Source organism: Mandrillus leucophaeus, unplaced genomic scaffold, assembly GCF_000951045.1.
Source record: "Mandrillus leucophaeus isolate KB7577 unplaced genomic scaffold, Mleu.le_1.0 Scaffold114, whole genome shotgun sequence".
Taxonomy (NCBI): Eukaryota; Metazoa; Chordata; class Mammalia; order Primates; family Cercopithecidae; genus Mandrillus; species Mandrillus leucophaeus.
In genome coordinates, this window is record NW_012099654.1 from 1130206 (window position 1) to 1147874 (window position 17669).

The following is a 17669-nucleotide window of genomic DNA, read 5'->3' on the forward strand; positions in this document are numbered from 1 at the left end:
AAACAAACAAACAATTTAAGAAAGTAAACATTAAAACTTGAGGGACATTCTCGAGGGAACTATTGAACTAGTAAAGGTGCAACTATTATAATCTGAACACCATAGCTATAGCGCCTTATCTTAAATAATCTAACTTAAAATATTTATTATACTATCTCCTTTCCTAATTTTTATCTTCCAAATTCCACCTTAGTAATTTTCCTATCATTGCATATAAGTTTCAATATATATTTTTAAAATTATAAATAATAGTACTTTAAATCTTTACTTGAAAGACAATATATTCAACTGGATAGGGAAGGCTGTTAAATGGGGATATTTGAGGAAATATAATACTAATGAAACCTATAGAGATTTAAATTAAGAAATTAATTCAGACCAATTTGGGCACCTCTGAAAAGTCAGACTTCTAGATGGTCTTCTAGATTCTCTTTAAGGATGGATTTCATCAAATGATGCATACTGCTGATCACAGGAAAGGAAGAAAACAGTTTCAGATTTCCCCAAAATTTCAACAACTCAACTCTCACCCTTGTCCCTATCTTCCAGGGCGGTGGGGGCAGGCAAACATTTAAATAATTTTGGCCTAAGTCTTTGCAGACTTGAATTTAACACTGAAAATGCACGGTCATGTTAATGTAAAAACTAACAAAAAGCATATGCCACCAGTGAGCGCCGAGATATAAAAAATGACAAGGCAGCAGTGTTGGCTTCAGAAACACACATTTTCAGCGCATTTGCTTCTTGTGAGAGTAACTCATAAGCGAGTAGAGAAATTTAACCATAACACAGGATTACTCCTCGCTAGGCTAGGAGAGGAGGCAGACATGCAAATTTCAGCAGGAAGAATGCACTTCTCAGATGCCAATAAAATGATCCGATTCCAAGAAGAAAAAAAAGATGCAATAATTCTTCTTTAAGAATTGCCTAGTGTCACGAGGTGCAAGAAGCCTAGTAGTTAAGGAAACCAGCTCCAGAGCCAAATTGCCAAGATTCAGATTTCTACTGTGCCACTCAGTAGCTGTGTAATCTTGGGAATGTTACTTCTCTGGGTCTCATTATCCACGTCTATAAAGTGGGGGTAATGATAGCATCTCATTTATAGGTTGTTTTGAGAAATAAGTGAGTTAATATATGCCTAGCATTTATAACAGTGTCTGCCACATAGTGAGCATGTAGTACTTGGGGGCTATTAATTACATCTGTTCATTTGCATATATGTCTTTAGACATGTGATCATGTTACATTGTTCCACTACTTACTGTTTTCACTTTATAATGTCTTAGACACTCTTCTAGATCACCTTGTTAACCATTTATTTTGGTGTCCTAAAAACCTGATTCAACTAAAAAAATTATTAAATCAAAAATTAAAACTGAATTATTTTTATACAACATGAAGTGAAGGTGGAACTATTATAAAGTTAATCTGAACACCATAGCTATAGCGCCTTACCTTAAATAATCTAACTTAAAATACCTATGCTATCTCTTTTCCTAATTTTTATCTTCCAAATTCTACCTTAGTAATTTACCTATCCTTGCATATAAGATTTAGTATATCCATTTTTACAATTATCTATAAACAATAGTACTTTAAATGATATTGTTGGGATCATGGCATTTCTGAAACCCTGAGAAACTAATACTGCTCACTTGTGAGACACTTGGTTTAGCCTATTCAGGGACTTCATAATTATGTACAGTCCTAGCATTTATTTGTTTACCAAGTAATAAATTAAGTCTAACTTAAAGATTTAAGATGAAATTCAAGATTCAAAAACCAAAAATTCCTCAAAATGTAGTTTCTAAATAAAACTAAAAGTAGAGAGGTTAGTTTCAAGGCTATGGCCCAGGCTGGCTGGTTGAATTCTAAGTCGTTCATTAGAAATTATTCAAAGATGGATGATGTTTATTCTTCCTGATTTTATCTCAGTTAAAATTAAGAGAGTCTATAGCAATAGAAGTGATTAAAAGTTTGGAGAAATTATTCTTCAATAAAGGTTAAAGTAAGGCCACATAATTAAAGAATTCATTGGTCATTTTTCCAACAGATATTTATATGAATTAGAAACTTAAGCCAGAGAAAGGATAAAGGACATTTAAATAGCTGTACTCTGTGGCAAAAAGGAATACTGTGCCATCAATTGAAAAACAAAAAACAAAAAACACCTCCACTTACTGAGTGCCTACTTTGTGCCAGGCATTGTGCTATGTACTTTAAATAATTATCTCATCCAATAATTACGACAATTCTCAAAACTACATAGGGCTGTCCCCATTTTACTGATAAGAAATTTAAGCATGGAGAGATTTTGTAGGTAGCCCAAGATCAAAGAGAGAATAAATGGTGGAAACTGTACTTCCAAGATGGAATGGTTTCAATTTACCAATGTTTGCTGGGTATTTGCAGAGGGTCTATTATGTACAAGGCAATGCTGGGTACTGAAAAGGACACGAAAATGCTTAGAACAGTTTCTGGCACCCAGAAGCTCCCAAGTTAGTTAAAATAATACCCCCGCTCGAGTGTTACAAGAAATTAACTAAAATGTATGTGTGTGAGTGAGGGAGAGAGAGAAAATGCACCGGTGTGTGAAGTGTCATTATGTTCTTCCAGACTGGTCATGTCTAGAAAGGTTTCAGAAAGGGGGAAGGAAGGTACCAGTTAAATGCCAGTTACTGCTAAGCATTATACATTTCCTTCTTTAATCCTCATTAACAATGAGATGGGCTTTTATTAATTCATTTTACAATGACAAAAATTGAAACTTAGAAAGAACACATGAAATCTTTCTAAGTATGCTAGATGTGATCCACCTCATCAAGAAGAGAGACTAAACACTTAGCCTAGGGTCTGGCGTTACGCATTAGTGGCTAGGAAAGCCATCAACAGGGCAAAGAATGTTGTAATTCTTGCAGGAACAAAAATCTTAAACTCATGGTAGCAGACTGATTTTTTTTTTTTCCTCTAACGATCAGAGAATTCCAGATCTTTCCACTTGTAGAAGCCATCAGGTCCAGCTCCTCTTTTTAAGGAGGAAGCCAAGAACCAAGCAGAGTCTTGCCCAGCATACGAAATGAGAGAGTAGGAAACTGAATAGGAACTTGGAGCTTCTGCCTCCCAGGCCAGGACCTAGTGACATTTTCCAACTATAAAGTCACCAATTACTGCAAAGAAAAGGGAGACTGCACATGGTTGAGCAACCACCATATGGTCACCTGTGTCATATTCAACCAGTGTCTCCCCTAGACTTTTGGCCCACTCTCTTGGGTTTATGTGGCCTACATGGTATCTAGCCAAGAAAAGAAAAACAAGATGGGGAGGGCAATCAGTAGATAAGGTTGCCATAAAGGAAGATTCAAGGAAATTTTAAGGGATTTCTGCTTTTCTTCTGGCTTGCCAACCTTGTGATATGAGCACGTGGATTTTGGCACTCCACATTCTGGGGTGGCAGATGTCAACTTAGACTTCTTCAGAGAAATTTATACATTTGAACCCACAACTGCTTCCTAAGTATGTTAGAGTTCAATTGAAGTATTCTCACCTGTCTGAGAATTGTCTCCTGAATCACGATGAATCTTGTGAATCTAAAGTCGTTCAAAAGTTTGGTAAAACAAGAGAAAGATTTTAAATATGCCATTTGCTATATTTCTCATCAAACAATTTAGTTAAAAAGCTCTGAAGACTTGAAGAAAGCAAGAAGCTGCACATATAATATGAACAGATGAAAGACATACACCGAGTGGTACTACTCCAAAGGCTCTGTTACTGTCAGACACTTATAGAACGGTTGAGCCTGAGAGCAGGAAGGTACCCAAGGCATCTACTCTCTACACAGGACATCTACTTTTCCAGTCAGCTACTGTCTTATTTTGACAGCCTACAGAAATGCAGAAAGATAAAAGATACAATTAAATTTTGGTTTTTTATAAGGCTAACATATAACCTGTTTGTTTCAGATATGTTATAAAATTTTTCTGTGCTCCAGAAGTAATCTGAATTTAAGCCTAGGAGTTAAAAACATTTCCTGCAAAGCTCTTCAAATGCTCAATTATAGACAGTCAATTTATAAAATGTTTTCTCAGGATGAGATCTGAACTTTAGATGCAGTTTTGCACCTAGTTCTTTCTCATTACCAATTTTTTTTGTTGTTAATGATTTTGTACTAATGCTCAATAAATGTCTGTCAAATGACAAAATGAAGTCATTAACACTAGAAATAATAAGTGTGCTTCCTTTGGGATCCTGCATTTCTTGTTTTATAACTGACCCCAACACTGTTAGTGGGGCACATTTAGTTCTATCAAACTTATAATCATGCTGCTTCACTGCTAAATCCACCTACTTTCAAGTGCTCAGACCATTACATCTTTGTAGCCACTCAATGAATGGGGTAGGTTAACTTGAAAAATAAGACAGATGAGCATGTAGGACGTCTGCAGAAGCAGATTAATATGGCTTAGCAACATCAACTGTAATAGCCAGAAATCCTGTCTGTGGAGGCCAAAGCAACTCCATGTTGGATGCTAATCCGCCACGTTGACTTCTGATTAACCCCAGTTCCGGGATGGCCTCCAAGATTACTATTTTATCTACTGTTCCTTGTGTAAGAAGAGCATGTACTTACCGTAAATCCTGCCCTTACATCAGAACAACCTTGACCATAAATCCTGCCCTTAGGCAGATTCGCATAGCATTCTTGGCTTTCCCTACAAGTGTCCTACACACTCCTTTCCTCCGGTATGTAAGTGCTGGCTCTGTGGGTAATGGAACAGGGATCCATTATCTTGTCTTGCCACCACCCAATGCACAGACGTGGCTTCTGTTCATAAGTTCCTATTAGATGTTTCTTTCCGAGGAATGGGATTCATCAGCCTCTTTCTTTGGCCTCTCAGCTTCCTCGGACTTTGGGGTAGGTGTGCACAGGCCTGCCCACCCTGACATGTGTCGTAAGCCAGGCCAGGAGCTGAGAGACCAAGAAATGGAGGAAATCTTGTGGTGGGCATCCACTTTTATGTGGAATGCTGTGGCTCACATTTCAGATGATTGTGGACTACCCTGTGAGTGTGGGGATGACCCCAAATGCCAGTGGGTTTAACTGAGCGCCATCCATCACACTGTGGTCTGGAAGGGCGGCGGGCAGCCAATGCGGTAAGATGACTGCCTCTCAGCGGGAGCCAGCTGGCAGCAGACGCAAAAGTAAAACGGCCGGCCAGGCGCAGTGGCTCACTCCTGTAATCCCAGCACTTTGGGAGGCTGAGGCAGGTGGATCACTTCAGGTCAGGAGTTCGAGACCAGCCTAGCCAACATGGTGAAACCCCCTCTCTACTAAAAATACAGTATTAGCTGGGTGTGATGGCGGGCACCTGTAGTCCCAGCTACTCAGGAGGCTGAGGCAGGAGAATCGCTTGAACCTGGGAGGCAGAGGTTGCAGTGAGCGGAGATTGTGCCATCGCACTCCAGCCTGGGCAACAGAGCGAGACTCCGTGTCAACAAAAAAAAAAAAAAAAAAAAAGTAAAACAGCTTCAGTAGGAATTATAATTAGGAAAAAGTTTTTTTTTAAAGGGCCCTACAGTCAAAAGTAAACTTAGTTAAAACTGAAATTTGGGCTGCATATGTATACATATGTATTAAGGCCTGTGCACTCTGTAAAACTTCTGAGTCTACCGAATTCTGTTTCTCTATTTACTTCTGTCTGTTCCTCCTTCCTCCTGCCACACGAGGGATCTAAAAAAAGGAATTTCCAACAGCCTGGGATCCCTTGGGGAAAACAGACGGCATCAAAGACGCCTCTTTTGGGGAAGAATCTCTTTTTCCTTATGAAACCCAAGAGTAGTAAGCAGACAGATTCTACTCAGGTCTAAAACTGCACTCTTTTGCATTGTGTTATCTGATCTCTGGTTAGTGTGTGGGGAGGTGGGGGGTGAGGTACAGAGATTACTTTGTACTGTGAGAGTTGCTGACCTTGTCTGTAATGGCTAGCAGTCACGGGCAACAGCTATATGGTTAGAGGTGGCTGACAGCAGTTGTTTACAACAAGTGCTTATTACTCCAAGGGCTACTCGTTTCTTGGCATGTTTGGATAAAAAAAGTGTGATTTAGGCCCCAAAACTTCCATGCTTTCTTGGCCCTGGAAGAATATTACTTTAAAGCCAGTAATATAAGAATATACTGGCACCCTGAAGTCAGTAATATAAGAAACAAGCTAAGTTGAAGAGAAGACACTTTTCCTGGCAATGTTGTTTTCAGATAATGCTATTTAGGTCTAAGTTCTGTGCCTTTGAGATGTAAATCTTCTCTACCTTGTTTCATCTGAGTCATGTCTTTGGGTGGGTTGTGTAAAGGTGGGAGAGAGCTATTTGAGAACTGGCAAATGAAGAATCTTGTAAATCTATAAGATCTGCTTCTGTTTGTGTGTATGTCTATATATATTTAGTGTGTTGTGTATGTGACAGATCATTACCAAAATATATGACAGAGCTCTAATTTGGCTTAAAGAAAAAGTAAGTTCTGGCTGAGCACAGTGGCTCACGCCTGTAATCCCAGCACTTTGGGAGGCCGAGGCAGGTGGATCACCTGAGGTCAGGAGTTTGAGATCAGCCTAACCAATACGGTGAAACCCCATCTCAACTAAAAATACAAAAATTAGCCATGCAGGGTGGTGTGCGCCTGTAGTCCCAGCTACTCAGGAGGCTGAGACAGGAGAATTGCTTGAACACAGGAGGCGGAGGTTACAGTGAGCCGAGATCGTGCCACTGCACTCCAGCCTGGGTAACAGAGCAAGACTCTGTCTCAAACAAACAAACAAACAAAAAAGTTATTATCAGAAATATAGAAACAGACTCACATACCTTTTAGTTCACCTAACTTTAGTAATCTTTCAAGTAAAACTAGTTTCAAAGTTCTTTTCAGTAATTTGAAATCTTAAAGTCTGTTATATTAAATTAAGTAATCCTAGGTTTTTACATGGAAATTAGGGTTACTAAGAGTTAAAGCAGTAGTTAATATATGTAATTAAAACTACTAGATATAAGAGAAACAATTCTATATCAAAGTGAACAAAGAAAGATGTGTTTTGGTAAAGAAGTTTATTAAAAACAAGATGAAGTTTTTGCATGAAGGAAGAGTAACTACATAGTTTAGAGGCTATTTAAAGGTTGTTTTAAAATGAATGAAAAATGATACAGATAAAACTAGATGGATAGAAAGGGAAAGGATAAAAGGATAGAGAATGAGGAACTTTTGATTGATTCCTGGGCGGCCGCGTGGTCACCTATGGCATGGAGCTGTAGCTGTGCTGTGCTCAGTTACTAAAAGGTAAGAGTTACCAGTGGAACTCAGAGCCAACTCCTAAGGAGTTGATTCACTGGATACATAAATAAATGCAAACCAATAAGGAAAAGTGAAATATTCAGTCCCTTGGTTATTTTCTATAAAAGCTAAAATAAGAGTGCCAGATTGGGCCTTGAGGCTAGACCAAGCTCAAATGTGGGTCTGTCTGAGCTCAGATCACTAGCCTCAAAGCTATCTACAAGGGGAAAATAATGACAGGGCAACAGAAAGTACCTCTGAGACCTGTGGTTACCAAGAAGGTAGTCAATGTGGGGGAAGGGCAAAACCAAGTAACTGCTGAAACCAGAGGGTACTGTGTGAAGGAATTGTTCCCTTTTGTAGATAGGTATCATCAGCTCCCTGGGTAAACCTTTTGTTGAATTGTGAGAGTAACTAATTTGAGCAGTGTCTTTGGTTTTAAATGCTGCAGAGTAGAAAAATGTGTTTGGGTTGATGCAGGATCCCCAGCTCACTACTGAACAATCACAGATGGCTATATGTGATCCAGACACATGGGAGATTATTCCTGAGGGAACAGCCAGCCTGGTGGACTGGATAAAAGCCTCTGTAAGATCTGTTTACCCTGAGAATGGGGTCAGCCTCAATGCTACGTGGAGTACCCCAGATGAAGCAGCTGATATGCTTTGTCTATAAGCCATGTGGGACTGGCTTTATGACAGGGATATTCACTCCATCAATGTGCCCACTACCCAGGTCATGGTAAATGCTGTGGTTAAGCGTGTGTGTCTGGTGAGGGGGTGCGGGGGTGGAAGGGACTTTTGTATGCGCACTTCATTACTGATGCAAAATTAAAAGTTCAGGAAGCCTCAAATTTGCTGTCTCAACTTCCCCTCATGGTTCTTACAGATGCTAATAAAAACATTAGGCTAATTACAAGAGCATGGGGAATGGCAAACAGGAGAGTCAAAGGACTTATCCTAGGGAGGTGAAAATTTTTAAAGTTACTAAAAAAAGGTAAATTAAAAAAAATTGATAGGGGTGAAACTAAGAGAAGAAAAGAAAGGGGAGTCATGGAATTTGTCCCAGCAGGGTGGAAATCTTGGTAATTAAGAAATTGAATTGGCTGGGCACGGTGGCTCACACCTATAATCCCAGCACTTTGGGAGGCCGAGGCAGGTGGATCACAAAGTCAGGAGATGGAGACCATCCTGGCTAACACAATGAAACCCCGTCTCTACTAAAAATACAAAACTTAGCCGGGTGTGGTGGCGGGTGCCTGTAGTCCCAGCTACTTGGGAGGCTGAAGCAGGAGAATGGCATCAACCCAGGAGGCGGAGCTTGCAGTGAGCCTAGATGGCGCCACTGCACTCTAGCCTGGGCAACAGGGTGAGACTCCGTCTCTTAAAAAAAAAAAAAAAAGGGAAATTGAATTAATTGAAATTGATAGGTTCAAACAAACTTCTTAATATAACACAACCAAAAGCTGGATGGACCATAATAAGCCCCTGCTTTTCTCCCAACATTACAGGAACCCAAACCAGTTTTCTGTATTTACCCTAGATTGGACAATACTTTTTTGAAAAATCAAAAGGTAAAGATTATAATGAGAAAGGTGATCAACAATTGCCTGGGGCAATGTTGAGGTAATTAATCAAGACACACTGACCAAAGTGCCCAGGTCCCTTGGCTCAATCCCCTGCTGCAAACCCACAGCCTTTTTGACAAGACGGTAAAATGGTCTAGGGGTGAAAAAGAGAAGTTCCTGGAACCAGAACATAAAAATGTAAGGGTTGATAGAATTATGAAAGTTGAAATGTTTAAATAGGCTTTATGTAAAGTGGTTATAATCTCCTTTTCCTAAATGTTTTATGAAAGTGGATATTACATCTGACTGCTGAAACATTTCTCCCACCTAGTACTACAGAAGAGAAGGCATGCAAATCTGCCCTTTGAGCAATATTAATTGGACACGCTAAATGGGAATAAGACTGTGTGAGCCCACAGAATGTAGCCTGCCAGAGTGCTTGTAGGGATAAATTCTTCACTCGACAGCCCTTAGTGAATCATTTACTAGGGCGTATGGGGGTAATCCCAGAGAAACACTCTGATGGGGATTACAGTGCCCGAAAAGAGTCCCATGATAAAATGGAAATGGTTTATATAGGATCTTGCTACCTGGAGAGTACAAGGAGGAGATACTCACGAGCAGAGAGCCTCTTTTTTCCCTAGGACTGACTCTGAAACTGTGTGAGGAGCTGCTGGATTCTACGGTGCCCGACAAACAGCGCCCTCATCTGACTAAGAGCTGGTTGGTTTATGGGTGACCGTTCCATGATGAACGGGCAACGTCCTGTTTGGAAGACTGCTACTCTGATTGTAAAGGATACTTTTGTGAGCAAAATTTACTTCTTCCCTCTACCTGAGTTCTCCAGAATTTGGAAACTTCATGAGTATTCTTATTTTATGGCAATGTAGTTATTTGCATAAATTTAGTAAGAATCTGTTTTGTTTTGTAACAGGACACAATTGGAAACACTGCTTATTTCACCAAGGCTTTGACTAGAATCACGTAGTTTCAGATATAACCAGACTGCTTTGAGGAATTGACACTGACTTTACAGAGCCGATAAAAAGTCCTTTGGAAAGATTAACTTGGTATGTTATCTAAATGGTTCCCTTACAAGGTTCCTGGCCTGTGGTAAGTAAATAATACCACTTTCTGACAGGCCCAGGAACCAAGATATTTTGGGAACTAAAGAAGAGAGGAATTTGTACAGGTATAGTACCTATGTATAGGTATTACAAGCATAGTCTAACGGGGAATCCTTAGTCTCAAGGCTTTTAAAATGTCAAATCCAAAATTCCTTATAAAGTTCCAGCAAAGTCAACTGAAAAGAAGCCTATATGACCACTAACTATTCTTGCTACACTTCAGGCAAATAATTAGGCCAAGTACAGTGAGACTAACATTTATTTTGCAAATAAAGCAAATAAATTGGTCCTAGAATTTTTTTATTTTTTATTTTTCATTATTCCTGAAATAACAAGGTACTATAATTTATCCTTGGTAGAAATGGGGAAACTGGAGAGAGAAAAACTTCGATTCTAGTCCTAACCACTATTTTTCTTTTCTTTTTCTTTTTCTTTTTTCTTTCTTTTTTTTTTTTTTTTTTTGAGACCGTCTCATTCTGTTGTCCAGGCTGGAGTGCAGTGGTGCAAAAAAAACTTGGCTCACTGCAGCTTCTGCCTCCCAGATCCAAACTATTCGCGGGTCTCAGCCTCCCAAGTAGCTGGGATTACAGGCATGCGCCACCATACCCAGCTAATTTTTGTATTTTTAGTAGAGACAGGGTTTTCCCATGTTGTTCAAGCTGGTCTCCAACTCCTGAGCTGCAGCAATCTGCTCTCCTCAGCCTCCAAAGTACTGGGATTACAGGCATGAGCCACCGTACCTGGTCCTGAAATACTCTTCTTGAGTTTTTATTATTTGCCTACAATTTGGGCTAAACCTGAATTATTTCCTGGCTACAATAAGTCTCTAAAGAAGAACTAAGTTTTAATTTTCTTCATGATGCTTTTAGTTGGCTAACAGGCTTTGTTGTTGTTGTTGTTCTGGCACACGAATTCTCTTTCAATTGTCATTACATTTCTACTATTCAAATTATTAATGTTAAGTATCTCTCATTGTCTTACTACTTCTGAGAAAACTGAAGTCATGGTATTCCTAAGACTAGAGATGATCCAACAGACTGTGAACCTCCCTCATTTGGTATTCCACTGGGACTGACCTGTTTTCCATTGCCAATGTACTGCTACTAAAGCTGCAGCCACCCTCCCTACAGGCTAAGAGACCATCACAGAAGAGGAAGAGTGCATGAGATTGTAAGAGCTGGCTTTGGGAGGCTGGAGTGTGGAGGCCAAAGCAACTCCATCTTGGATGCTATTCTGCCATGTTGTCTTCTGATTAACCCCAGTTCTGAGAAGGCCTCCAAGATTCCCAAATTATCTATTGTTCTTTGGGTAAAAGCACATACATACTGTAAACACGACCATTAGGTAAAACAACCGTGATGTTATCATACTTCAATTGTCCTACACATCCCTCTGAATCACCCTTTCTGCATGGCATATAAGCCCTGGGTCTGGGGGTAATGGTGCAGGGATTCACCATCTTGTCTCACTGCTGCCAGAGACACAGACAGGGCTTCTGTTCTTAAGTTTGTATTAATGTTCCTTTCTAAGAAACTAGAGTTGTCAGTCTCTTTCTTTGGCCTCTCAGCTTCCTCAGACTTTGCGGGGTAGGTCTGCATAGGCCTGCCCACTGCAGAACACCATCTATGACAGACACAGGTAAAAGGTTTCAGCTTGACTGAACCACTGAAAAATCACATACAACTGAAGTGTGAAAATAGGATTTTCTACCAACTCGTCTGCTCAGTCCATTCCACATAATTACAGAAACAATTACATGACCAACCTGTGTGATATCTTGGTCGAAATGTGACTAAGGGCTGTGACTCATTTATCCCATAATTATGGGACATTTTTATTTCTTCTGTGAAGAACTGTTTCATGCTTTCCTTCAGGGATAAAGACCATTTGCTATACAGCCACTTACTGAGCTTGTGTGAATTTTTTATATGATACCAAACGAATAAAACTTTTGCCTTGCAAATTGTTCTTTCAAATAGCTTTAACACAAAAACAAGTGATTTTTAAGTGCTTAGCTTTTCTTTCTGAATCAAGATGCATCTCTCCTTTAGAAGCTGTGTCCCATGGCTCCCTATGTTATTTAAAAACAAAACAAAAACAAACAAAACACAACAAAAAACCCTTTCTCACGTATCATCTGCCCCTTGGGCCAGCTGATTGGCTCGTGGCGCTCTTGCGATGTCAACATGGGTTTTGTGTTCTGTCTAGAGTGGAGCCAGATAAAGCACAAGGCCAGTAGGTGCGCATGCACATCCTGCTTTCGGGATGGAAATGTACCCCAGCCACTAGGTACAGGAAGAAGCAGGGATGACAGGTACCAATTCATCTGCTGAGATGGCTCTGGTCCGTTCTTCTCCACATATAATGTGGCATTTGGCACTTTGAGCTGAACACCCCCCCCGCCCAACACACACACAAACTAGCTCACCTGCCTCTGCTGGGCTCTCTGCGTGCCTATGGCTAGCAACCCAGCATGGAGATAACTCCTTGCTTTATAAGCAGAGACTCTTCCTGGCTGCGGCAGCATCTGCCGTCAGGAACCCTATTTTGGGACCAACTTAATGATGCTCTGTGCCGAGAGCAGGGCCAGCAGACCTTTCCCTGTCACACCCCAGCAGTGTTGGGTTTTCACTGAAGCTGACTCTGATTATCCACGTACCTCTTCCAGATACCTGACTGTACAGCTAATGATTCACTTGGATGACAAAATTCTCCTAGAACCAGAATTTTCTTGTGGACCCTACACTTACCAGTCATTTAAACTCAGTAGGAATTATTCTAAAATTATTTCCTTCTTAATACTCAGTTGAGTTCATTGGGAGAATAGATATGGAACGAGTGGGTCTGTGGTTTGGCATTCTCTCTGGTAGGCAGCCAGGGGGATGAACTTTGCTCCACAACCATCTCTTATGTGTTTCCCACATGCTGGCAGCATGACATCTGCAGTCTAATGATGATGGCACTCTTGCACAAGGGGAGGTATCCTCATTGCTTGGAACAGGCAGGGAAGCTGAGGTTTAAGAGGTTAAGAAACTTGCCCAAGCCACACAGGTAGTACGCAGAGCCAATTTCAAACGCGTCCCTCTGGCTCTAAAACCATTTGCTGTGCCACACTGCTATTTACAGTGAAGCCCCAGAAGGGACGTGCCAGGTCCGGGCTTGTTAAACTGGGGTCAAGGAAACACCCCTGCATTAGTGCAGGACATCTCTCTGAAACACAGTTTTCCTTGAAATTTGGGGGGGAAGTGAGTATCTCTTATCAAAAGATTTTGTCATGTGCAGGCTAACTCAAAGCAAAGGGACGGGGATTCAATGGCATCAATGTCCCATGCCAGTCAGTCTCTCTGTAGTGTGGTGCATGTTTCTCCTCTTGTAAAAGCTTAAAATGTAGAATATTCTCATGTGCAGCAGTGACTGGGAAGTTTGATTTTGTGTGTTACTGGGGAAACTGAAGGCTTTAGTGCTCAGTTTGTGCAATGTGAATACTGCTGTCCTTGGCCTGTGAAACTCTTTGCCAGAACTCAAAGCTGGGATTCCTCAGCAAGTCCTTGGAGGCTTACCGCTTGTTTCAGGGAGAAAAATAATTTTAAATCTTCAATTACTTAAAAATATTATAAGTTGCCACAAATTTTGCTGTCCTTGTGCTAAATACTTTGTTTACAAACATCTGATTTTGCTTGGTTCTAAAAAGCACTATGAATTCCGAGTTATGTATTTGTGTGTATGTGTGCATGATTTCAGGGTCATTTGTCTCTTAAATAATCATTTAAAAATCCTATTTATCTACACACCCACCAGAATGTCTAAAATTAAAAAGAAGTTTTGTTAAGGCTATGGAACAACTGGAACTCTCATACATAGTTGGAGGGAGTATAAAATTGTACAACCACTTTGGAAAAAAGGCCTGCCAGTTTCTTTTAAAATTAGCCATCCACCTACTACACAGCCCAACAGTCCCACTCCTAAGTGTTTACTCAAGGCAAACAGAAGCATATAGTCACAAGAAAACTTGTCTAAGAATGTTCAAAGCAGCCAAAAGCTGGAAACAGCCCTGGAGTCCATCAGCAGAAGTAGATTCTCCACACTGTGATAGACTGATGCAAAGGAATATTCAGTAATAAAAAGGAAAAAAAAAAAAGATACATACAGTGCAGATGAACCTCAAAAACATTATGAGTGAGAGAAGCCAACCACGATAGTATACACTCAAGCTCTAATCTATGGTTAAGTAATTCAGAAAAGTGGTCACCTCTAGGGGCGAGCAGGATGGGTGGGCAGAGATAGACTGTGAAGGGGCATGACGGGACTTTTGGGATGGCGAGGTTTTGTATTGTGATGGGATTGAGGTTCCAGTATTATATGCTTTGTCAAAATTCAAGGAAGGGATTGCTGACAAGAGAGCTGAAGGGAACAGCTCTGGTCTGCAGCTTCCAGTGAGATTGATGCAGAAGGCGGGTGAATTCTGCATTTCCAACTGAGGTACCCGGTTCATCTCACTAGGACTGGCCGGGCAGTGGGTGCAGACCACAGAGGGCAAGCCGAAGCAGGGTGGGGCATCGCCTCACCTGGGAAACATAAAGGGTCAGGGAATTCCCTCCCCTATCCAAGGGAAGCCATGAGGGACTGTGTCCTGAGGAATGGTGCATTCTGGCCCAGATACTGCACTTTTCCCACAGTCTTTGCAACCCGCAGACCAGGAGATTCTCTCTGGTGCCTATGCTACCAGGGCCCTGGGTTTCAAGCACAAAACTGGGTGGCCGTTTGGATAGACACTGAGCTAGCTGCAGGAGTTTTTTTCACATCCCAGTGCTGTCTGTAACACCAGCGAGACAGAACCATTCACTCTCCTAGAAAGGAGACTGAAGCCAGGGAGCCAAGTGGTCTGGCTTGGTGGATCCCACCCCCACGGAGCCCAGCAAGCTTAGATCCACTGGGTTGAAATTCTCACTGCCAGCACAGCAGTCTAAGGTCAACCTGGGATGCTTGAGCTTGGTGTGGGGAGGGGTATCTGCATTGCTGAAGCTTGAGGAGGTGCTTTTACCCTCATAGTGTAAACAAAGCCGCCAGGAAGTTCGAACTGGGCAGAGCCCACTGCAGCTCAGCAAGGCCACTGTGGCCAGACTGCCTCTCTAGATTCCTCCTCTCTGGGCAAGGCATCTCTGAAAAAAAGGCAGCAGCCCCAGTCAGGGACTTATAGATAAAACCCCCATCTCCCTGGGAGAGAGCACCTGGGGGAAGGAGTGGCTGTGGGCACAGCTTTGGCAGACTGAAACGTCCCAGCCTGACAGCTCTGAGGAGAGCAGCAGATCTCCCAGCACAGCGTTCAAGCTCTGCTAAGGTCAGACTGCCTCCTCAAGTGTGTCCCTGACCCCATGTATCCTGACTGGGAGACACCTCCCAGTAGGGGCCAACAGACACCTCATACAGGAGAGCTCTGGCTGGCATCTGGCTGGTGCCCCTCTGGGCTAAAGCTTCCAGAGGAAGGATCAGTGAGCAATCTTTGCTGTTCTGCAGCCTCCACTGGTGATACCCAGGCAAACAGGGTCTGGAGTGGACCTCCAGCAAACTCCAGCAGACCTGCAGCAGAGGGGCCTGTTAGAAGGAAAACTAATAAACAGAAAGGAATAGCATCAACATCAACAAAAAGGATGTCTACTCAGAGACCCCATTCGAGGTCACCAACATGAAAGACAAACGTGGATAAATCCAGGAAGATGGGGAGAAACCAGGGCAAAAAAGCTGAAAATTCTAAAAACCAGAATGCCTCTTCTCCTCCAAAGGATCACAACTCCTTGCCAGCAAGGGAATAAAACTGGACAGAGAATGAGTTTGACGAATTGACAGAAGCAAGCTTCAGAAGGTGGGTAATAACAAACTCTCTGAGCTAAAGGAGCATGTTCTAACCCAATGCAAAGAAACTAAGAACCTTGAAAAAAGGTTAGATGAATTGCTAACCAGTTTAGAGAAGAACATAAATGACTTGATGGAGCTGAAAAACACAGCAGGAACTTCGTGAAGCATACACAAGTATCAATAGCCGAATCGATCAAGCAGAAGAAAGGATATCAGAGATTGAAGATCAACGTAATGAAATAAAGCTAGAAGACAAGATTAGAGAAAAAAGAATGAAAAGGAACGAACAAGGCCTACAAGAAATATGGATTTATGTGAAAAAGACGAAACCTACATTTGATTGGTGTACCTGAAAGTGACGGGGAGAATGGAACCAAGTTGGAAAACACTCTTCAGGATATTATCCAGGAGAACTTCCCCAACCTAGCAAGACAGGCCAACATTCAAATTCAGGAAATAGACCACCACAAAGATACTCCTCAAGAAAAGCAACCCCAATACACCCCAAGACACTTAATCGTTGGATTCACCAAGGTTGAAATGAAGGAAAAAATGTTAAGGGCAGCCAGAGAGAAAGGTCAGGTTACCCACAAAGGGAAGCCCATTAGAGTAGCAGCTGATATCTCTGCAGAAACTCTATAAGCCAGAAGAGAGCAGGGGCCGATATTCAACATTCTTAAAGAAAAGAATTTTCAACCCAGAATTTCATATCCAGCCAAACTAAGCTTCTAAGTGAAGGAGAAATAAAATCCTTTACAGACAAGCAAATGCCAAGAGATTTTGTCACCACCAGGCCTGCCCTACAAGAGCTCCTGTAGGAAGCACTAAACATGGAAAGGAAAAACCGGTACTAGCCACTGCAAAAACATACCAAATTGCAAAGACCATCGACGCTATAAAGAAACTGCATCAACTAACGAGCAAAATAACCAGCTAGCATCATAATGACAGGACCAAATTCACACATAACAATACTAACCTTAAATGTAAATGGGCCAAATGCCCCAATTAAAAGACACAGACTGGCAAATTGGATGAAGAGTCAAGACCCATCAGTGTGCTGTATTCAGAAGACCCATCTCATGTGCAAAGACACACATAGGCTCAAAATAAAGGGATGGAGAAATATTGACCAAGCAAATGGAAAGCAAATAATAAAAAAAAAAAAAGTACGGGTGCAATCGTAGTCTCTGATATAACAGACTCTAAACCAACAAAGATCAGAAGAGACCAAGATGGGCATTACATAATGGTAAAGGGATCCATGCAACAGGACGAGCTAACTATCCTAAATATATATGCACCCAACAATGGAGCACCCAGATTCATAAGGCAAGTTCTTAGAGACCTACAAAGAGACTTAGACTCCCACACAATAATAATGGGAGACTTCAACACCCCACTGTCAATATTACACAGATCAACAAGACAGAAAATTAACAAGGATATTCAGGACTTGAACTCAGCTCTGGCCCAAGTGAACCTAATAGACATCTACAGAACTCTCCACCCCAAATGAATAGAATATAAATTCTTCTTAGCACCACATCCCACTTATTCCAAAATTGACCACATAATTGGAAGTAAAACATTTCTCAGCAAATGCAAAATAATGGAAATCAAACAGTCTCTCAGGCCATAGTGCAATGAAATTAGAACTCAGGATTTAAAAACTCACTCAAGGCTGGGCTTGGTGGCTCATGCCTGTAATGCCAGTCCTTTGGGAGGCCAAGGCGGGGTGGATCACGAGGTCAGGAGTTTGAGACCAGCCTGGCCAACATAGTGAAACCCTGTCTCTACGAAAAACAAA

General features: G+C 41.4%; 1 protein-coding gene across 2 annotated transcripts in view; it reads right to left on the reverse strand.

Annotated features, from left to right (window-relative positions):
• The window catches only part of PDE8B (phosphodiesterase 8B), a 243906-nt gene that overhangs the window by 24000 nt on the left and 202237 nt on the right, over window positions 1-17669 (reverse strand). For both annotated transcript variants that reach the window (XM_011996259.1, XM_011996265.1), the window contains one exon: window positions 3545-3587. In XM_011996259.1, the coding sequence (XP_011851649.1) occupies window positions 3545-3587 (43 nt within the window). The remainder of the gene's footprint in view (window positions 1-3544; window positions 3588-17669) is intronic.